The sequence below is a fragment of the Gopherus flavomarginatus genome, chromosome 1 (genome assembly GCF_025201925.1).
Source record: "Gopherus flavomarginatus isolate rGopFla2 chromosome 1, rGopFla2.mat.asm, whole genome shotgun sequence".
Taxonomy (NCBI): Eukaryota; Metazoa; Chordata; order Testudines; family Testudinidae; genus Gopherus; species Gopherus flavomarginatus.
Window position 1 is genome coordinate 7417474 of NC_066617.1, and position 23808 is coordinate 7441281.

The following is a 23808-nucleotide window of genomic DNA, read 5'->3' on the forward strand; positions in this document are numbered from 1 at the left end:
TGTCAGAAAATTATGTGCAGAAGGGTAGACAGAAGTGACTCTCAGTTAGAGGACAATGATCATTCTATAATTGTGCTGCACTGGGATGATACTGGGTCCACTTGGGTGGATTTAGATGTGGCTATGCCCACTTACACCAAGGATGCGTATGGTCCATTGTGTTCAGCAAAATATGAACTAAGGGCCAAATTCTGCAACACTGTCACTGAATAGCACCCACTCATGCAAATAGTCCCATTGATCTCAACGCTCAGGGGAGTAAGCACTCAACCCGAGCAGGATTTGCAGAACTTGGCCCTCTGTAAGTAGGTGAGAGGGATGCCTGTGCAGTGTAAAGTGGTCTCAAATGTTTGTGCTTGGGACACAAGGAGAGATCCAACGCAGGTTTAGGATTTGCCGTGGAAATCGAAGCACTGGCCAGTCTGATATGGTGTCCTGACTCTGGCAGCGGCCGGCATCTGGATGTCAGAAAGGCAAAAAAACCCTCCTGAAATGCACCTAGACAATTACGCCATGTTGTGGGGAAACCACTGCTGGTTTGTGAGGCACCTGAAAAATTGGACTCCATCTGAGAGGCCGTGGGCTCCCTATTCTGCACCTCTGCACACGGTCGCCGCATGCCTGATTCCCCCAAGTTCCTCAACACTCATGTGGGGCCCCGTCTAAAGACCACCAGAGATAATCGGGGTCTTTCCATTGATTTAATGGAGCCCCACACTGCAAAGAAAGGTATCCGTGTGTTACATGCGGCTCTCAAGACTGAATGGCAGAACAGTACCAGCTGCCTGCTAGCTATCTTCGATTTTTAGGTAGAGAGATGAGGTTGAGGAGTTCTACCTTGCTAGGGCAAAGATAATTCCGGTTGTTGTGTTGGAGCATTGTGATCTAGTGAATAAAGCAGGGACTGGAGTCAGGACTTCAGGGTTCTACGTTAACCGTCGTCTTGGGCAAGTCCCTTGCTTCCTCTCTGACTCACTTTCCCTGATTGCTGCTAATAATTCCCTACCTGAGGCTTCATTTAGTCTATTTGTAAAAGTGCTTTGAGCTTTGTGGGCGAGGGGCACAATGGAAGGGCAAGGTATTGTCACTCCTTACAACCATATCACTGTGTCTTCTTTCACCAGGGGACCCCACTCTACCTCCTTTAACTTCCAGCCCCAAACAGACCACATCAGCACCTAGGACAGAGGCGACCAATCTTGTCAGCAGAGGTAAGCTCCCTTTACTAAAGAGAATCCAAGCTTTTATTTTAGTTTAGTTTTTGGCTGGTGGGGGGAGAGACTGAAATTCAGGTGTTGATTTTTCAATTAGATACAGTGGACCAGATCCTGAGCTGCTGTAAATCAGTGTGGCTCCACTGAAATCAGCCACACCAGGTTGTCTTACACCAGCGAAGGATCTGGTTCATTGTTCTGCCTCCTTCCCTGTCCTTGATGGTTGTGGCTGCAGTGGTACTTAAACATACCTAAGCCATCATTGCCAAAGGCAGGTGTTTAAAGTTAGGCACTTATATCCTTCATCCGAGTGGCCTGATTTGCCAAGGTGTTGAGTAACCTCATCTCCCATGGGCAGAATCGAAAACCAGACCATTATTCACAGTGCCTCAATACGGGTTTCAGCGTTTGAAAAATCTGGCCGCAGTGCCTGATTCTGATCTCTATTATCTCATCCTCCTCCGCCCTTCTCTGTTGTTTACCACACTCCTTTGTAGTGCCTCATTTTAAGTCAGATTGTCGGCTTTCAGGGTAGGGATGGTCTTGCACGATGCATTTATACCACACCTAGCACCGTGGGGCTTGACCCTGACTGGGAGCTCCACTACTAGCACCTAGTACAACAACAATATAAAATAATCTATTAAAAAGTTAAATATATTAGTTGACTATATTATAAAATAATATGTTTCTGTCATTACACCTCTTCACCTTGTAACCCAGAGACAAGAGTGCTCAAATGAGATATCCACCCAGGGAAGAATTAATCTGGGTAAGAGACATTTACATGTTTAGTTTTTAAGGTCTCAGTTCAGGACAGTCCTTAAGCACATGCTTTGCTTTAAGCATGTGAGCAATCCCATTGATTTCAAAGTTAGGCAGCTGCTTATACACCTGCTTGAATCGGGACGTAAATAACTAAAATAAAAACAACAGCTCATTTGTCTTTCAAATGTGCCTAAGAATGTATTTAACCACTTGCCAGAATCAAAGACTTTTACACCATCTAAACCACCAGTAACCAGAGTAACTGCAGAGGTTATCACAGTCCCAGTCATGGCCTCCACACCATCCTATGAAAGGGAGACCACCTCACCACTAGCAGGCCCCGTCTCACAGCTCAGGACTGACAAGCCTTCACAGGAAACACTTGCAACAGCAACAACTGAGATCAGGTCATCAAAAGGGCCTGGTTGCGTGACCATGGAAGACACAACACAACAGCGCACCACAGCCACCCAGGACACACACACGTCCCAGCTCTGGACGGATAAGCCATTGCTGAAAACAGTTACAACAGAAGGAGATTGGTCAACAGCAGTGCCAGCCAGTGTGACCACAGGAGACTCAACACAGCTTCTCACAGCAGCCACTCATAACACTAAAGGTTTGTCACCAACCAATCCCTAGTAGTCTAACTGCATGGACCAAACTAACCTGCTAACGATGCTACCTGCTGGGCACCCTGCTTAATCACTTCAGTATCACCTAGTACATCAGAATATTCACAGGGACTACATGCACCTGCTGCCTTGTCCACACACACACATATGGTGCCAGTTTAACTCGGGTTTTGTCTACACACAGAAGTTGCGCTGGTTTAACTTAAATTGGTTTAAAAATACAATTGAGTTAAGCTGATACAAACCCCAGTGTGGACACACTAATCTCAGTTTAAATCTTATTTATATCAGCATAGCCAGCACCTGTAATTAAAATGTAAATAAAAGCATCTTATTCCAATAAATTAAATTCAGTAAAAATACCAACTTACATTACACTGAAATCGTATACTCTTCATTAGAAATAAGTGTCCACACACAGATCTGCACTGAAATAACTAAAGCTGTGAATTAAAACCAGTTTAGTTATTTTGGTTGCAGTTTGCATATAAACAAACCCTTACAGGTGCAGTATAAACCAAATTAAGCCCATTTTAAAATCAGTGTAAATGTCCACACACAAAGTTGTACCAGTTTAACTAATTTGGTTGAAAAGCCCTACCTGTCATGCTGACCAGTATTATCTCATTGTTCCCTGTTGCCCTTGTCTTATATTTAAATTTTAAACTTGCTGGATAGGGAACCGTGTTTTGGGTCAGTGTTTTTATAGCACAATGAGGTCTGTTAGTGAGCTACAACTGGTGTCCCTTGGCTCTGCCACAATAGAAATAATAATGCTCAAACCAATGCACGTTTACGGCATTCTTATTTTGGTTTAAGAATGTCTTATTTCAGTTCGTTTAATCGGTTAAAAAGAAAATTGGATTACACTAAAATGAAATAAGCCACTCAGTCCACAGTAAGAATATCATCATTGGGTTTTCCACCGGGTTAACTAAACTGATGCAACTTCTGTATGCAGACAGCTCTGTTCCACCCACTTCTTCCTTGTTGGGATTGATACAGCCACTAAAGAAAAGCATGAGTGCTCCATTATATATACTAATATATATAATTGTGCTTCCGCTAACCAGGCAAAGGAGGAAACCAAGCCCAGCTCACTTCCTTTCTTACTGTTGCTTCTGTAATACCAATACAAAACTAAATGCAAAGCACTTATGCAAACGTTCACATGAAACCTGGGTACATGGCAGCTGCATTTCAAACTTGGGTGCATACGTGAAGCCTCCTTTCAGAGTGGCTGGACCTCTTGTAGGTCCCATTTGTTTTTATAGGAACATCTCTGACAATCAGGCCATTAATTTAGATACCTGAATATGGATCTAGATCAGGGGTGGGCATACTTTTTGGCCTGAGGGCCAGATCTGGGTGGGGAAATTGTATACAGGGCCATGAATGTAGGGCTGGGACTAGGGGGTGTGGTGTGCAGGAGCGGGCTCAGGGCACCTCAGCTGAGTAGGAGTGAGGCACACTAAATCTTACCTCACAAAGCCTGTGGAGATACCTCAGCCCCAACCCAGCGCATTAATAAATTCACCTGTTCGCCTTCATATCTGTTTGCTAATCTGCAGTGCCCCCTATTGTTCTCATCCTGCTCCCTCACGTCCCCAGCTCTGCCAGTTCACCTCAGTCACAACCCCCAGTTCCCCTGCTATTCCACGGCACTCTCCCAGTTCATCTCAGCCCTCCTGACTGGCAGCACTTGCAGCCATTCCAACCCCGGCCCTCTCAAGCCTGCCAGACTCCGAGGTGGTCTGTAAACAGATCCTGGGGACTAGGATGAAACATCAAAACAACTCCTGTCCATCTGTTACTTTGGATGAGATTTAAACTCAAGTCCAGCAGCTATGATCTAAAGACACCTGTCCATAGTGCTGACCCACTGCACTGTGGGCCTCCCCATGGCTACACCGGCTTGTTTTTTAAAGTATGTCTCTAGGTAGAGCCAGCAGGAAAAATGGGCTAAGTCCTTCTGACTCATAAGTCTCAGAAACAGCACGTCTCCTTGATATGTGTCTGAGTACTGTCAGTTTTCCTAGCTTATGAGGGATGAATAACAGGCAGAGAATATGGCTCTGCAAGGGGAGGCTGGATCTAGTTTTTATTCTGAAACAAAATTGAGACATAGGAGATCCAGATACAGACCCCCTCACCACAGTATCTGAGCACCACTGAAACCAGATCTCCTGAGGCTCAGTCCAGTAGCTTCGTCACAAGACTTCCCTTCTTCTCTTTCAATCATAGTAATCCATTCATGCTAGGAATGAATTGTGTTGTGCACAGACATATGGTGTGACTGGAATCAGGCTTTAGAATCAGTATGATGATGCAGAACTATTTGGCTGACTCACCCTGACAACCCACCCATCTGGTCTCATTAGCTCCACTCAGGAATATAAGGGATTCAACATCTTCTCTGGTGCAAAAGAGAACTAGAGGGAAGAGAGGGAGATTCTGCAGGGAAAACCCTTAATTACCCTGTTACATGAAACACTGTAGACAGCTGCAATCCACAGGGCCTGGGCTGGAACCCGGAGTAGAGGTCCAGCCCTGGTTCCCTCCAACTCCCTATTTGATACAAGAGGAATTGACCTGCACTGTGGGTCCCACCAGAGGGGAAGGTCCCTGGCCTGTCCCCCGACCCACTAAGTGCATCAGCAGAGACCAAGGGATTGTTCTCCTCCCTTTCCCCATGGCGGCCAGTGATGAGGTTAGCTGAATGAACGGCAGGTTTGAGCCACTAGCAATAGTGGCCAAACTGAGGGCTGCGGTGAATCTCTGAGGTGAGCAAATCCACCGATAAGTACAGAACCCACCAAGGTAGAGGAGGAACTTTGTCACAACTGATGTGAGAAGTGGGATTTGGTGTGCACAGCACGGCGGAAGAAGGAGAGTGTTATTAAAAAAAGGAAGAGGGTTTTTTTTTGTTTGTTTTCCCTCACCGCAATGGATGACACTGATACAAGCCACGGCTGCCCAGCAGGAGGCTACCCGTGTTCAGGCAGCCACCCAACAGGAGGCAGAGTGGCTGCAGCAGGAAACCAATTGCCTGTTGATGGACCAAGCCGCTCAAGACGGTTCTGTGTTGCAGGAACTGGTAAACCAGGTGAAGGCCTTGACAGAGCTGAACCACAGCAATGATGAGATTCGGATCATACAGGCTAGCAATTGCCTGCAGAAAACGACGCGAGAGGGTGATGTAGAGGCATACCTCCTGGTCTTTGAGAGGACAGCCCTACAGGAGGCTTGGCCTCGACATCAGTGCTCTGGCATCCTTGCCTCATTCCTGTGTGGGGAGGCCCAGAAGGCCTACCATGATCTGCCTGAAGAGGCTGCAGCTGACTACCCCCAGCTGAAAGTAGAGATACTGGCCAGATCTGGGGTAAAGATTGCAGTGCGGGCCCAGCGGTATCACGAGTGGAGGTACCAAGAAGACAAAACCCCCTGCTCCCAATTGTATGACCTCATCCATCTTGCACAAAAGTGGATATGAACTGAGTCCCGGAGTCCGGAAGAGATACTAGAGGTTCTGGTCATTGACCGATACATGAGGGGACTACCGCCAGACCTTCATGCCTGGGTAAGCCAGAACAAACCCTCCACCTACGACAAGGGTGTCACACTGGTAGAGAGGCGAAGGATGGCAAGGGAGCTGACACAACCAGTTAAGGAAGAGGCACTCTGGGTTAAATTAGCAGCACCAAGCCCCAGAGCTTGAGCGACTGGGCCCACAGGAGGGTCCAGATGGAAAAAGAGAGAGGCTGAAGGCCCATCGGAGGCCAGGAAGAGTCGGAGCACTGAGGGGGGAGAGGATCGTGATGTTAGACTGCCCAAACTGAGAGACCAGGGAACACCTAGGACCCCATACAGATGTTACACCGGCGGGGAGTGGGGACACGTAGCTGCACAGTGTCCCAATGCTGAGGAGCCTATGCAGTGTAACCTGGGGAACTGGGCAGACCCATGCTCCCTAATCCACCTTGTGGGGGTCTCACTAACCCCACATATTTACACCAGACTGGTGAAACTAAATGGGGCAGAGACCATGGCACTGGTTGATTCGGAGAGTTCTATCACGCTTATCTCAGGGAAGTTTGTGAAGCGTAGTCAGCTGCTGCAGGCAAAGCGCTCAGGGGTGACCTGCATCCATGGGACAGTTAGTTACTACCCCACTATCCCAGTAAAAATTGAAATCCAGGGGAACACCACTGAGGTAGCAGCAGGTGTAGTCCCTAAACTCCCATACCTGATGCTTATAGAGAGGGACTTCCCAGGATTTGGAGACTTACTCCCAGTAGGGGAACTGGAGAAAGGGGGAAACCTTGAAGTTAGTGAGGCATCCACAGTAGATTGACAATCCCCAATCTTCTCTGAAATATCCCCAAATTTGTTCTCCACTCCCAGGCAGGATAGAAAGACGAAAAGGGAAAGAAGGGCAGCTAAGGCCTTTGGGATCCAGATGCTGTCCCAGGCTTAGAGGGTTGCCCTTGTGGACAAGTGGACCAGGGTAGCTGGAAAGGAGGCTGCCCCAAAGGAGGAAATGCCCGAGCCTGTCCCCCACCCTAATGTCTCTGAACCAGGAGAGGCAACTGAGACTGGCCCTCTAGAGCTCAGGCAGATTAGTCCCGGAAGAAAAAATGTTGGCCGGGACCAAGCTGAAGACCCAAGGTATGACAACATTAGGAAGAAGGTGATAGAAATAGATGAGGTCCTCATGGAAGGGAAAACCCACGGACCAGGACCCTACTTCATAATGAAAAAGGATGTCTTGTACTGGGTTGCACCAGTACAGGGGCAGAAGGCACAGCAGCTTCTAGTACCTCAAAAACACCAGAACTCTGTATTAAGCCTTGCCTATAGTCATCTTTGGGGAGGGGATTTGGGGGTAGGAAAGACCCTGGCACGGATCCTACAACAGTTCTTCTGGCCCGGAGTACATGAAGAAGTGCGGAGGTACTGTGTCTCCTGCCCAGAGTGTCAGCTGCACAGTCCCCATCCCCACCTGAGGGCACCTTTAGTTCCCCTTCCCATCATAGAGGTCCCCTTCGAGTGAATAGCCATGGACCTAGTGGGACCCCTGGAGAAGACGGCCTGGGGCCACCAATATATACTAGTCGTTCTGGACTAGGCTACTCTCTACCTCGAAGCTGTCCCCCTGCGGAACACAGCCTCTAAAACGATAGCCAAAGAGCTGGTGGGGATCTTTGTCTGCGTGGGGCTACCAAAAGAGATATTAACAGACCAAGGAACCCCATTTATGTCGAAGCTAATGAAGGACCTCTGTACTCTGTTCCATATACATACTCTGAGAACGTCAGTCTATCATCCGCGGACCAATGGGCTGGTAGAAAGGTTTAACCGAACCCTCAAGGCTATGATAAGGCAGGTGGTAAGTCAGGATAGGAAGGATTGGGACACCCTACTACTTTACCATATGTTTGCCATCCGGGAGGTACCTTGGGTCTCAACTGGGTTTTCCCCCTTTGAGTTATTATACGGGCGCCAGCCCTGCGGTATACTAGATATCGCCAAAAAGATCTGGGAAGAGGAACCCAATGAGGGGAGAAGTATAATTGAACATGTATTGCAGATGTGAGACCGGATTGCCCGGGTCACCCCTATTGTATGGGAACATTTGGAAAAGCCACAGGAGGCCCAGTGAACCCATTACAATCGTCAGGCAAAAGTCCGACAGTTCCATGGAGGGAATCGGGTGATGGTGCTGGTACCCAGGGCAGCAAGCAAGCTTCTGGCCCAATGGCAGGGGCCCTATGAGGTGGTTGAACCCATGGGGGAAGTAACCTACAAAGTGTGGCAGCCAGGACGCCAGAAACAAGAACAGATTTATCACATTAACCTCTTAAAGCCTTGGCACCAGCGAGAGGCATGTGTAGTGGCCCAAGAGACCCTGATCCAGGGAAATAACATGCCTGAGCAGATCAGGATATTCACTGATCTGGCACTGAACCAGAAGAAGGAGGTAACTGAGATGATCAACTGATACCAAGACGTGTTTTCAACCAAACCAGGCTGGACCACTGAAGCGCGTATCACCACATTATCACAGCCCCGGGGGCAAAAGTAACTTTAAGGCCCTACTAGCTCCCAGCAGCAAAAAAAGAGGAGCTCAAAGCAGAGGTAAAAAGGATATTGGAGCTGGGAGTCATCAAAGAGTCCCACAGTCAATGGTCAAGCCTGATTGTGTTGGTGCCCAAACCCGATGGCACCACTATGTTTTGTAATGACTTTCGCTGGCTGACCGAGATATAGGGTATGCATTGAAGTTGGATATCAGTGAGTTAGTTGACTGCTCGGGCAATGCCCGACTTTTGACTACCCTTGATTTAACAAAGGGATACTGGCAGATTCCCTTTGACAAAGATGCAAAAGAAAAGATGGCATTCTTTACACCAGAGGGTCTGTTTCAATATATTGTTCTTCCTTTTGGACTGCATGGGGCTGCCTTCCAGCGTCTTATGGACAAGCGCCTGAGGCCTCATACCAGTTATGCAGCTGCGTACCTGGACGATGTTATTATTCACACCCCTGACTGGGAGACCTACTTGGAAAAGGTGGAAGCAGTTCTGGACATGCTAAGATGGGCTGGCCTCACAGCCAACCCAACCAAGTGTGCTATAGGGCTAGCTGAGGCTAAATACCTTGGCTACATTGTAGGAAGAGGCATAGTCAAGCCCCAACTGAAAAAACTGGAGGCTATCCAAAATTGGCCCCAGCCAAATCAGTAAAAGCAAGTTTGGGCATTCCTGGGTGTGGTGGGGTACTACCGGCGATTTATTCCCCATTTTGCCACCAGAGCAAATCCCCTGATAAAAGCCCCGGGTCCAGACATGGTGAAGTGGACAGACATTGCAGAGAAAGCATTCATGGATCTACAGATAGCCCTCTGCAGTAACCCTGTGCTTATAGCCCTGGACTTCAACAAAGAGTTCATTTTACAAACAGATGCACCTGAAGTAGGATTGGGAGCTGTCCTATCACAGATGGTCGGAGACGAAGAACACCCGATCCTCTACGTCAGCAGAAAACTCCTCCCGAGAGAGCAGAAGTAAGCCGTGATTGAGAAAGAGTGCCTTGCTGTGAAATGGGCCCTGGAAACACTACGTTATTACCTACTGGGAGGACAGTTTACCCTTGTGGCAGATCATGTACCCCTCCAGTGGATGCAGCAAAGTGAAGAGAAGAACGCAAGGGTGACCAGATAGTTCCTATTCCTACAACTTTTCCAGTTCATCATACAACACTGGGCTGGAAGCCACCATGGCAATGCAGATGGCTTGTTGCCGGTACACTGCCTGATGTCCCAAGTTGCCCAACCCGTGGGGTTGAGCACGGGGATGGAGGGGTGGAATATGTGACAGGGGCAGGCCAGATGGCTACAGGAGAGTGATAGAAGGTAGATATATTAGCCCCAGATTAAGCAGGTCCCTTTTCCTTGAGTAAGATAATGGGCTGTTCCAGAACAATCAGAAAGTTGCTGGATCAACAATCAGAAAGTTGTTGGTAGGCTAATCAGGGCACCTGGTTTTAAAAGGACCGCACTTCAGTTAGCGAGGTGCATGCGAGGAGCTGGAAGCAAGAGGGTGCAAGGAGCTGAGAGTGAGTAGGCATACTGCTGGAGGACTGAGGAGTACAAGCGTCATCGGACATCAGGAGGAAGGTCCTGGGGTAAGGATATGGAAGGTGTTGGGAGGAGGCCATGGGGAAGTAGCCCAGGGAGTTGCAGCTGTCACACAACTGTTATAGAAAACACTGTAGACAGCTGCAATCCTCAGGGCCCGAGCTGGAACCCGGAGTAGATGGCGGGCCCGGGTTCCTCCCATCCTGCCAACTCCCTATTGGATACAAGAGGAATTGACCTGGACTGTGGGTTCCACCGGAGGGGAAGGTCCCTGCCCTGTCCCCGGACCCACTAGGTGGGTCAGCCAAGACCGCAGGGATTGTTCTCCTCCCTTTCCCCATGGCGGCCAGGGATGAGGTTAGCTGAGTGAACAGCAGATTTGAGGCTCTAGCAAAAGTGGCCAAACTGAGGGCTGCGGTGAATCTCTGAGGTGAGCAAATCCACCAATAAGCGCAGAACCTACCAACGCAGAGGAGGAACTTTGTCACAGTACGTATGTTCTAGGCTAATCTTTAGGTCCCCCATGTTTGAGTTTAATGCTGAAGAAATTAGAAATATAAATGATATTAAAATAAATGGAATGTAACATAAAACAAATAAGCAGCACTGGACCATGGTTTTAAACAGGACATTACTAAATTTTCATTTAAGTATTCACTCAACCTCAGTCTGGTAGAGGAAGAAAGGGAAACATTTTTGTCATTGAAAAAATAGGCATATTTCCCCTTTTTTAAATAAAAGGTCAAAAAATTTCAAAATTTCTCAAAGTTTTAAAAAATTTCATCTCACTGTACAAAACTGATCAGAAAACATCAAGGGGGAACATCACAAAAATCATTGACATTTTTCCCAATTTTGGAATTCACAGATTATTTTGAACAGCTGTAATACTCACAGAGAAATTCTTAAAACGGGTGCGGGGGGGAAGGGAAATCTCTAATGTTCTGGGGAGAGCTACGTACATAGCCTTACCAGGACTTTAAAACCACCAAAATAGAAATATCCCCTGAAGAATTCATCCCAGGTTTTGCATGAGCCCCACTGCATGCTGGGCAAGAAGGTGAAGTGCTGTGCCCAGCGATCTGCAGTTTGGATGCATTCACAGAGGTGTAGATTGTGCCTGGTAAGCTCTGCAGTGAGGCCAGCGAGGAGCTGCATGGCTTCTGGAGCAAGTGCATTCTCTGTTGCCCCCCTCCAGAGGTGCAGCATGCTTCTCCCTCTCTGTCCAGCCAGTTCTACTATGGATAGGATTATATGGTGGATTTGATGATCCAGGAAGTCCTGTATCCTACTGGTGCAGTGGGGGAGCCAGGGCCTGTCACCTCTCTGCCCCCTTCCCAACCTCCTTTGGGGTGCTAGCAGCCCAAGGCCATGAGGAGGAAGTGACTCCTGTGCTCAGGGGAGGGGAGCTGCAGAAGAATGGGGTGGAAATGTTCTTGCCAGCATCTCTGTCTTCTGAGTACCTCCGTAGGGGCCAGGCACAATTGGCCTTAATTTGTTCCTTAATGCAGAATCAGAAGGTGAAATCCAGCCTTCGTGTGTCGGGGTCAGAACTTTGTTGGAGTCACTGGAGTTGCACCCACATACACCGAGGCCTAATTTGGCCCTTAGCCCATTAATTCAAGGCTCTCAGAAATTACACACTAATATAAGGCCGCCCCCCCTTCTTTCTCTTCTCACCCCCCTGCCATGAGTCACGCGCAGGCAGTCACTGTAGCGCTGCATTTGGGTTTGCTTTGCTTACAATGTTGATCTGCAGCTTTTGGAGGGGCTGGCGATGTGGGCAGGAGGACAGTGTTGCTTACTGCTTGTGTGGAGTGGTAATCCAGCTGTAAACATACATTCTCCCATATTCTTTTACAGTTTCCACCCGAGTTATGCTCTCTTCTGTGGGTAAGAACTATTCTGCTACATTAAGGTTTACAGTCTATAAATCTGAGAGCATGTGGTTTGTGGTTTGGTTTGTTTCTTACATGTCAGCAGCCAAATCCAGCGCAGGTTGAGATTGCATCTAATCCCTCCAGTTAGGCAGCATGAAATCTGCATGGTAACTGGATGGGAGACCCCCTAGGCCAGGGGTGGCCAACCTGAGCCTGAGAAAGAGCCAGAATTTACCAATGTATATTTCCAAAGAGCCACAGTAACATGTCAGCAACCCCCCCATAAGCTCCTCCCAGCCCCACTCCCAGCGCCTCCCCCTCCCTCTCCGCACTTCCCAGTCAGCTGTTTCCTGGCATGCAGGAGGCTCGGGGGAGGGGGCAGAGCCAGAGGTTGAACCACGAGCATTCCCCGGCACACTGGAAAGTTGACACCTGTAGCTCCAGCCCCGGAGTCGGTGCCTATACAATGAGGCTCATATTAACTTCTGAAGAGCTACAGGTGGCTCCAGAGCCACAGGTTGGCCACCCCGATCTAGGAAGAAAATCCAGGGTGCTGCAGAAAGCAGTGCTGTCAGGGTAACAGGTGGTCATCTTAGCTCCATATCATAGCTGAGCCAAGGTCCAACCAGGGTGGGAGGGGCACTATCTACTGGAAGAGTCATCTTGCAAATGAGATGTAAATTGAGGTACCAGCTCACTGGTTAATGAAATAAAGATCCTTTTGGCACTTTTCCCCCAAGACCAGAGGCATTTACTAGAACTCAAATTTGGCCAGGACCCCAGGGTTCTGAGATGTAGCTGTCACATCATTAGTCTTTATTTTAAATGCAAAAGAATTTAGTTTTTGTTTTCTTCTCTGGCAGGGTTTCCCATGTTGCTGACCTTTGTAACTGTTGCATTATGTTGTGTCTGGAGACAGCGAGTGTAAGTATTCCAATCATGTAATTACATCATGATGCAGTATTGCTAAGTTGCAGAAAAGCAGCAGCCTGAGATTTTTCAAAACCATGCAGGGAAGTTAGACGCACAACTCCCATTAACTCACACAAGAATTGTGAAATTGTGCATCTAAATCCCCTAGGCAGCTTTGACAATCCTAATCATCATCTGTTTCCCCGACTAACTGAAACTATAATTAAATTTTCACTGGGGACACATCAGTTAAGCTGCCAATAAGCACTGATGAGTGAAATTCCCCTCAGCGCTGAGGATTATCCTAAGTCCTATGCAGCTCTTAAATTCTGCTTACATCCTCAAAATAGAGTTTAACTGGAATTTAACCAGGGAACAAGCTCGATACTAGCCCTCTACACATGGGTGAAATTCACCTTGATGCTATGAAGACAGTTTCCAAATTGCAGGATACCTGGAACATTGGGGCCATCTCTTGTATTTTTAAATATTCTCCTATTTTATCATCAGTCTTTTATGTTTTATTATTTAAAGTTTTAAAACAGAACCTACTTGCAAGGAGTCCTACCACAGCATCAGCATTGTTTTTAGCAGAACACTTGGAAAGAGTCCAAAAGAGCAATAAAGAGCAATAATTATTTAAGGGGCAGCCAGTATTCATTAATAATGAAAGGCCAAAGATCCCATTCTTAAAGAGGACTTTAACCTGCCTCCATTTTTGTGCCTATAAATAGCTGCATCCATGCTTAACTGCGGCAATAAACACTGTCACTGAGACAGCTAAGTGTCCAATTTGTGAACCCAGTCACAAATGTAGGCAAGTCAACACAGGTGTAAGTGAAATGTGCCCTCAAAATTGGAGGTCACTTTTCAAAATTGAGTCCTACATCTACTAGAGTGACAGAAACCTGGAGCAGAGTTCTGTAATGCAAACATTAAAAGATAATTCTTGCCAACAGTGGCTTAGCTGTGGTCATGGTAACCATCACGTATTTGTAGTGTGTAAACATGACAGAGGGAAGAGAATTATTTAGGTGCTACAAGAGGTGAAACTAGATGATATCTAGAAGGGAAGATTTAGCCAAAAGAGCATCAAAAAGCTCACAAGAAGTTACTGAACTACTGAGATTGTGAAATAGCCTCCAAAGAAATGTGGTAGGAGGCCTGTGGCATGAATCATTTAAAGTTTTTTTTTTTTTTTTTTTTTTTTGAGTGGCAATCTTGTTCCTGCATGCCAATGAATATTTTTTATGCCATTTTAGGAAGAAAAAATACCCTAGTTTAACACTGACCTTGTTCCTTATGTTAAAGGATTTCAGCTGAAAGACATTGAGCATATGTATTTGATCTTTATTGGCAAATAGAAGTAATGAAGAGAAATTGACATTTTCTAGAATGTCATTGTATCTATTGGGTTTCTGGGAAGTGGGTGGGCGGAAGCCCGCCCACTGCTAAAGGATCCCCCCCAGCCTAAGGGGAGGACTCACAGGACTTCAGAACCCCACTGATTTTGGGGGACAACTAATAAAAGAACAGGGACAGGAGTGCGCTCAAAGGGTCATAAGGAGGGAACCTGACGGGGACACCGAGCAGAGAACCCCGGACAGCGCCCACTGCTCCTCGAAGGTGGCCTGGCACAGCCTCGGTGACCCTCAGCACCTCGGGCCATAGGTCGGGGGGAGAACAGGGTAGCTACTCCAGCCCGACGGGTTGTGAGATGGCTGAAGTAGACCCTGTCCCCCAACTCCAGCCGCCAGCTGGCTTCGGCAGCCGGATCCGTGTGGGTCTCCTGCAGGAAAACCACAGAGTACCCACCCTCCCGAAGGAAGGAGAGCACCTGGCTCCTGCGGAAACCCATCCTACAGCTCCGAGTTAGATAAGGTGGAGCACTCACAAATACAGTACACTGAGATCTGTGCTTTCTTGAAGGGATTGTAGATGGCCTGATTAAGCTGTTCAGCTAGGTTTTTCCCATCTTTAATGTCTGTGGGCTTCATTCTCATTTAGAATCATAGAATGTCAGAGTTGGAAGGGACCTCAGGAGGTCATCTAGTCCAACCTGCTGCTCAAAGGGAGACCAGTCCCCAACTAAATCCCCAAATGGCTTCCTCAAGGATGGAGCTCACAACCCTGGGTGTAGCAGACCAATGCTCAAACCACTGAGCTAACCCTCCCCCCTTGCCTTTACACTCAGGGTCCTTTACAACACACAAATGTCATAACTTACATCCACTTCAAGACGCCGTTATGCTGCTGGAGCTGTGACAAAGCCCTAGTATAACGAAGAAGCCCAGAAGCATGTCCTGGTATCTAATTAGTCAATAATCAAAGACTGAGACCGTCTGTGATTGATGTGTTTCCCTACTGACATTTTGCACTCCTGCTCAGCATTTTAGCCCACGGACTGCATAGCAGATGCCTTTAGTGTGCAGTCTCCAACATTTGCTGATCCTGTGAATTTTTCTTTTTGCAGCCACATGAGGCGACAACACACCATACCTGTGATAGCCATTCCCATGACTACAGAAGAGTCAGAACAAAGGGATGGAACACCACCAGAAGACAGTGGCTCAAACGGTCCAGAAGAACCAAGTGAAGGGACAGAGATGATGTCATCATCTTGTGTGACATCGACTGGTTGAACAATAACCCTTAGTGAAATCAGTGTATCCGTTAAACTTGAAAGGGGAAGGGATCCTTGCTGCTCACAAAAACCAACAGGCCAGTTGGATTAGGTGCTGACTTGTCAATTACCACATGTCAGCTACTCAATTTGAGATTGGAAATACAGCCTCATTTCTAAGCTGTGGCAAGTGTGCAGAAGATCTGATTGCCTGGCCCACCATCGTTTCAAAGAGAGGATAGGAATGGTCTCATAAACTTTACTGCATCCCTGCTCTGTTCTTGGAGCTGAACATCCTGTACCCATAAGAGAGTGTCTAGATAACTTGGACATATCTTTTAATTCTTATTTTAATGAATGGTTGCTTTCTAAAGAGAAATCACGCAGGCATTTAAATGCCCAAGGAGAACCGTCCATGTGGAAAGTTCTGAAAAAACTTCAGGTGGCCTCTTATATGCAGTGTAAAGACGATGCCAGAGAAGAAGCATTTGGTGATCTGATAGTGAAGAACACAGCTTAGGACCACCTAGGACCCAGACAGAGAGAACAGAAAGGTGAGCTGCAAAACATCTTTTGGATATACTTAATTCATAAGGAAACAAACATTGGGCCTCATTTTCAGATGCCCAGAAATCCTGCAACTTCCATTGATGTCATTTGAAGTTGGGGGTGGCCAGAACTTCTGAAAATCAGACTTAATGGGATTTTATTTAAGTGAGTGCTGCTGCATCTACTTGGATTTTTAAAAAGTAGTTTTATTTTTACATTTAAAATAAGGATTTTTTTTTTTAAAAAAAACTCCTAAAATAAATTGAAATCAGTTTGAGCAAGCTTAGAAATTCGCCCCAGTGCCTGACAGTGGTAGGTCCATTCATCTGTAGAATAGCGTTCCAATGAATGTATTGGAATCCCCACTGTTCAGTCATTTGAAACTAGACTGCACAAGGCATTAGGAGCAATCTGGCCCTGCCAAACAGAGATGAACTAAGTGACCTACAAAATAAAAAGGCGTCATATAAAAAATGGAAACTAGGTCAGATCACGAAGGATGAATATAGGCAAATAACACAGGAATGCAGAGGCAAGATTAGAAAAGCAAAGGCACAAAATGAACTCAAACTAGCTATGGGAATAAAGGGAAACAAGAAGACTTTTTATCAATACATTAGAAGCAAGAGGAAGACTAAGGACAGGGTAGGCCCACTGCTCAATGAGGAGGGGGAAACAGTAACGGGAGACTTGGAAATGGCAGAGATGCTTAATGACTTCTTTGTGTCGGTCTTCACTGAGAAGTCTGAAGGAATGTCTAGTATAGTGAATGCTTACGGGAAGAGGGTAGGTTTAGAAGAGAAAATAAGGAAAGAGCAAGTAAAAAATCACTTAGAAAAGTTAGATGCCTGCAAGTCACCAGGGCCTGATGAAATGCATCCTAGAATACTCAAGGAGTTAATGGAAGAGGTATCTGAGCCTCTAGCTATTATCTTTGGGAAATCATGGGAGACGGGGGAGATTCCAGAAGACTGGAAGGAGGCAAATATAGTGCCCATCTATAAAAAGGGAAATAAAAACAACCCAGGAAACTACAGACCAGTTAGTTTAACTTCTGTGCCAGGGAAGATAATGGAGCAGGTAATCAAAGAAATCATCTGCAAACACTTGGAAGGTGGTAAGGTGATAGGGAATAGCCAGCATGGATTTGTAAAGAACAAATCGTGTCAAACTAATCTGATAGCGTTCTTTGAAAGGATAACGAGCCTTGTGGATAAGGGAGAAGCGGTGGATGTGATATACCTAGACTTTAGTAAGGCATTTGATACAGTCTCTCATGATATTCTTATAGATAAGCTAGGAAAGTACAATTTAGATGGGGCTACTATAAGGTGGGTGCATAACTGGCTGGATAACCGTACTCAGAGAGTAGTTGTTAATGGCTCCCAATCCTGCTGGAAAGATATAACAAGTGGGGTTCCACAGGGTTCTGTTTTGGGACCGGTTCTGTTCAATATCTTCATCAACGATTTAGATGTTGGCATAGAAAGTACGCTTATTAAGTTTGCGGACGATACCAAACTGGGAGGGATTGCAACTGCTTTGGAGGACAGGGTCAAAATTCAAAATGATCTGGACAAGTTGGAGAAATGGTCTGAGGTAAACAGAATGAAGTTCAATAAAGATAAATGCAAAGTGCTCCACTTAGGAAGGAACAATCAGTTTCACACATACAGAATGGGAAGAGACTGTCTAGGAAGGAGTATGGCAGAAAGAGATCTAGGGGTCACAGTGGACCACAAGCTTAATATGAGTCAACAGTGTGATACTGTTGCAAAAAAAGCAAACATGATTCTGGGATGCATTAACAGGTGTGTTGTAAATAAGACACGAGAAGTCATTCTTCCGCTTTACTCTGCGCTGGTTAGGCCTCAACTGGAGTATTGTGTCCAGTTCTGGGCACCGCATTTCAAGAAAGATGTGGAGAAATTGGAGAGGGTCCAGAGAAGAGCAACAAGAATGATTAAAGGTCTTGAGAACATGACCTATGAAGGAAGGCTGAAGGAATTGGGTTTGTTTAGTTTGGAAAAGAGAAGACTGAGAGGGGACATGATAGTAGTTTTCAGGTATCTAAAAGGGTGTCATCAGGAGGAGGGAGAAAACTTGTTCACCTTAGCCTCCAATGATAGAACAAGAAGCAATGGGCTTAAACTGCAGCAAGGGAGATTTAGGTTGGACATTAGGAAAAAGTTCCTAACTGTCAGGGTAGTTAAACACTGGAATAGATTGCCTAGGGAAGTTGTGGAATCTCCATCTCTGGAGATATTTAAGAGTAGGTTAGATAAATGTCTATCAGGGATGGTCTAGACAGTATTTGGTCCTGCCATGAGGGCAGGGGACTGGACTCGATGACCTCTCGAGGTCCCTTCCAGTCCTAGAGTCTATGAGTCTATGAGACCTTATCTCTAAATGGAACAGAAGAAGGGAAAGAAAAAATTAATGGAAGCATAGAGAGGGGAGGAAGCTGCCTTCCTACACAGAGAGAGAAGGACGAGTCCTTAGTCTAGAAAGGGGCAGAATAAGAAGGGATATGATGGAGGTATTTAAAACAACAGAGAAGGTCAGTCAAGCACTGAGGCCCTTTCATATAAATCCAAAACAAGAGGGAGCTTGATGAAATCAAAGGCACAAGTTTAAAACAGATGGAAGGATATAACCTTTGTTGTCATACATGATTTGGGTGTATCTTAGGTACTTTATTTGCCCGCCATCTGTAGTATCTGAGCACCTCACAATCTTTAATATATCATAACCTTAGTACCAGATTTGGACCTTAGCGTCCAAAATATGGGGGTTAGCATGAAAACCTCCAAGCTTAGTTACCAGCTTGGACCTGGTACTTGCTGCCACCACCCAAAAAATTAGAGTGTTTTGGGGCACTTTGGTCCCCCTGAAAAACCTTCCCTGGGGACCCCAAGACCCAAATCCCTTGAGTCTCACAACAAAGGGAAATAATCCTTTTTCCCTTCCCCCCTCCAGGTGCTCCTGGAGAGATACACAGACACAAGCTCTGTGAAACTACACAGAGTGACTCCCCCTCTCTGTTCCCAGTCCTGGAAACAAAAAGTACTTTCCTCTTCACCCAGAGGAAATGTAAAATCAGGCTAGCAAATTCAACACACACAGATCTCCCCCTGATTTCTTCCTCCCACCAATTCCCTGGTGAGTATAGACTCAATTTCCCTGAAGTAAGGAAAAACTCCAACAGGTCTTAAAAGAAAGCTTTATATAAAAAGAAAGAAAAATACATACAAATGGTCTCTCTGTATTAAGGTGACGAAATACAGGGTCAATTGCTTAAAAGAATATTGAATAAACAGCCTTATTCAAAAAGAATACAAATCAAAGCACTCCAGCACTTATATTCATGCAAATACCAAAGAAAAGAAACTATATAACTTACTATCTGATCTCTTTGTCCATACACTTAGAAACAGAAGATTAGAAAGCAGAACTACTTCTCCAAAGCTCAGAGAAAGCAGGCAGACAGACAAAGACTCAGACACAAACTTCCCTCCACCCAGAGTTGAAAAAATCCGGTTTCCTGATTGGTCCTCTGGTCAGGTGCTTCAGGTGAAAGAGACATTAACCCTTAGCTATCTGTTTATGACAGAAGGATATAACCTTTGTTGTCATACATGATTTGGGTGTATCTTAGGTACTTTATTTGCCCGCCATCTGTAGTATCTGAGCACCTCACAATCTTTAATATATATATTTCTCCCAACCCATCTGTGGGGTAGGGCAGTGCTAATTACCCCCATTTTACAGAAGGGGAACTGAGACACCAAAAGACTAATTGACTTGCCCAAGATCATATAAGAAGTCTGTGGCAGAGCCTGGTGCTCTCCTGTCCCAGATGAGTGCCTTAAGCAGTAGACCATCCTTCCTCGCTGAGTTCCTGGGTTGATGATGAAGAAAAATGCGCAGTAAGAACTGGAAAAAGAATTAGCGCTGTCTCTCCGTATACATAGCACCTGCAGGTGCTCTAGACAGGGTGACCATGATATGGGATAGCCATCCTCGTGTTTCAGGGACATAAACTGATCACTGCTTGCAGTCAGAAGGAAGTTCCTCTCTTACCCTATGGCACAGTAGTGCAGAGTTAGGTATATTATAAACTTTCTCTTTGCAGTGCCAGGAGTTCGTACCTGTCTCAGACAGGGGCCAAGTCTGATGGACCTTGGTCTGTTGCACCGGAGCAGCACTCATGTTCCTTTCTTTTTCTTTCAGTATGTATTTCACCTCTGTAACCTACAGCAAACAGTAAAGCTGGTGGCAAAAGCTTCCAAAGTATGGAAAAAGCTGAGCTGCACCATCCCCAGGCAGGATTATTCAGGGGAACAAATAGGAAACAATCAGATAGCTGAAAAATATTATCTGTAACCTCCTGCCAGAGCACTATGCTACATGCAGAGGAGCAGGACACTGGTAGCCCTCTGTATTCAATATTACTGAGGGCACCAACCCAGCTTATTTCGTACCACTGATATCGAGGGAACGTGCCTATCGTATAACAAAATCTTAGAGTCTTCTAGATACAGAGACTGTGTGAATCGTTTCTTTTCCATGTCTCAGGTCTCATTTTGAAGAGGGCCCCAAACCAGCCTCTGTTATTGTGGGTACCATCAGTTGTTAGGTAACTGAGTGCAGCCAGTTTGCCCGCAAAATCAGACCCCAGTTTGCAGCTCCTGGTATTGGAGCAGTTCTTATTCTGAAACACAATTTGGATAGTGCTGTACGGCAGAGGTGGCCAAACTATGGCCCACAGGCTGAATCTGGCCCGTCAGGGCTTTGGATCTGGCCTGCAGGATTTCCACCCGCTGGAAGCAGCCAGCACCACGTCCCTGCGGCTCCTGGTAGGGGGCAGAGGGCTCCATGTGCTGCCCTCGCCTCCAGGCACCGCCCCCGCAACTCCCATTGGCTGGGAATGTGGAACCACGGCCAATGGGAGCTTCAGGGGAGGTACCCACAGGGGAGGGCAGCACGCGGCGCCCTCTGCCCCCCTGCCTCCCTCAGGGGCCTCAGGAATGTGGTGCCAGGCACTTCCAGGAGCAGCACGGGGCCAGGGCAGGCAGGGAGCCTGTTTTAGCCCCACTGCGCACCACTGACACTCCGGAGGCACTCAAGATAAGCGGCGCTGGGCTGGAGCCCGCACCCTGAACTCCTCCTGCACCTCGCACCCTAAACCCCTGCCACACCTCTCCTGCACCCTAACCCCCTGCGCTGAGCCCCCTCCCGCACTCTGCACCTCCTCCTGCACCCCAGCCCCCTGCCAAGCCCTCTCATGCATCCCACACCCATCCTGTGCCCCAGCCCCCTGCCCTGAGCCCCTTCGTATACCACAAACCTCTCCTGTACCCCACACCCCAATCTCCTGCCACACCCAAATCCCCTGCCCTGAGCCGCCTTGTACACCCGCACCCATCCTGCACTCTACTCCCTGCCCTGAGCCCCCCTCCCGCACTCTGCACCCCCTCCTGCACCCCAACCCCCTGACAAGCCCTCTCGTGCATCCCACACCCATCCTGTGCCTCAACCCCCTTCCGATCCCCGTCTTATACATCTCACCCATCCTGCACCCCAACCCCCTGCCCTGAGCCCCCTCGTACACACCACACCCATCCTGTGCCCCAACCCCCTGCCCACAGCCCCCTCGTACACACCGCACCCATCCTGCACCCCAACCCCCTGCCCTGAGCCCCCTCGCACACAACACACCCATCCTGTGCCCCAATCCCCTGCCCACAGCCCCCTCGTACACACCGCACCCATCCTGCACCCCAACCCCCTGCCCTGAGCCCCCTCGTACACACCACACCAATCCTGTGCCCCAACCCCCTGCCCTGAGCCCTCTCGTACACACCGCACCCATCGTGCACCCAACCCCCTGCCCTGAGCCCCCTTGTACACACCGCACCCATCCTGTGCCCCAACCCCTTGCCCTGAGTCCCTTCCTGTACACTGCACACCCTCCTGCACCCCTACCCCCCGCCCCGACCCTACATTCATGGCCCTGCATGCATTTTCCCCTCCCAGATGTGGCCCTCAGGCCAAAAAGTTTGCTCACCCCTGCTGAAGGGCGTACTAAGGCTGAACAGTGAGTCTCATATAAAGTGAGGTGGGGTGTGCTGCTGGGAAAGATGGACAGCGAAGGCCTGCAGCCCGGTGAGTAAGGCCTGGTCTACACTATGATTTCAGGTTGAATTTAGCAGTGTTACCTCGATTTAAGCCTGGACCCGTCCACACGACGAAGCCCTTTTTTTCGACTTAAAGGGCTCTTTAAATCGATTTCTTGACTCCACCTCCAACGAGGGGATTAGTGCTGAATTTGCTTCAAATTTGGGGTAGTGTGGAAGCAATTTGATGGTATTGGCCTCCTGGAGCTATCCCAGAGTGCTTCGTTGTGACCGCTGTGGACAGCGCTGATGCACTGGCCAGGTAGACAGGAAAAGACCTGCGAACTTTTGAATCTCATTTCGTGTTTGGCCAGCTTGGCAAGGTGCAGGTGAGTGCAGATCTCATCAGCAGAGGTGACCATGATGGAGTCCCAGGATTGCAAAAGAGCTCCAGCATGGACCGAATGGGAGGTACAGGATCTGCTCGCCATATGGGGAGATGGATCCGTGCTAGCTGAACTCCGTTGCAGTAAACAAAATGCCAAAACATTAGCAAAAGTCTCAAAGGGCATGAAGGACACAGGCCATAACAGGGACGCACAGCAGTGCCGCGTGAAAATTAAGGAGCTAAGGCAAGCCTACCACAAAACCAGAGAGGCAAACGGAAGATCCGGAGCAGAGCCACAGACATGCCGCTTCTATGCTGAGCTGCATGCCATGCTAGGGGGTGCAACCACCACTACCCCAACCCTGTGCTTTGACTCTATCAATGGAGAATCATGCAACAAGGAAGTGGGTTTTGGGGATGAGGAAGATGATGAAGAGATTGAAGATAGCTCACAGCAAGGAAGCGGTGAAACCAATTTCCCCAACAGCCAAGATGTGTTTTTCACCCTGGACTCGGTGCCAGTATACCCCGAACCCACCCAAGGCCTCTGTAGGCGGAGAAGGGACCTCTAGTGAGCGTACATTTGTAAATATTACACACGGTGTAAAAGCAAGCACGTTTAATGATTAATCTGCCCTGGCATTCGTGGCCAGTACAGCTACATGGGGATGGAGCAGAAATCCTGGTGTTTGCTGGCATTCAGACAACATTCATTCCTTATCTCTCTGTGTTATCTTCAGAAGAGTGATATCATTCGTGGTCACCTGGTTGAAATTGGGTGCTTTTATTAAGGGGACATTCAGAGGTGCCCGTTCCTGCTGGGCTGTTTGCCTGTGGCTGAACAGAAATGTTTCCCGCTGTTAGCCACACGGTGAGTGCGGGGGGGTGAAGTGATCATCCCAGAGAATAGCATGTGCGTGAGAGCGTATTTGGGTTTGTGCCACACGCTAACCCGCAAACCGCAGCCCCTCCTTTTAAATTGCAAACCCATTTTAAATGGCCAACCCAATGGCCGCTTGGTGTGGGAAACGAGGGCGCTGCTGTTTGAAACCATTCCCACATGTTATGAAGGTTAAGGAAG

The 23808-nt window shown here is 47.5% G+C and overlaps 1 protein-coding gene across 4 annotated transcripts in view; it reads left to right on the plus strand.

Annotated features, from left to right (window-relative positions):
* The window catches only part of IL15RA (interleukin 15 receptor subunit alpha), an 84993-nt gene that overhangs the window by 56207 nt on the left and 4978 nt on the right, over positions 1–23808 (plus strand). Inside the window, exons 3-7 of one of the 4 annotated variants that reach the window (XM_050936979.1) lie at positions 1125–1211; positions 2233–2601; positions 12120–12149; positions 13000–13060; positions 15522–16225. In XM_050936979.1, coding sequence (XP_050792936.1) covers positions 1125–1211; positions 2233–2601; positions 12120–12149; positions 13000–13060; positions 15522–15690 — 716 coding nt within the window. In that variant the 3' untranslated portion in view covers positions 15691–16225. Of the gene's footprint in view, positions 1–1124; positions 1212–2199; positions 2602–12119; positions 12150–12999; positions 13061–15521; positions 16226–23808 lie in introns of all 4 variants that reach the window. The other 3 variants (XM_050936978.1, XM_050936980.1, XM_050936981.1) reach the window with 3 other exon arrangements.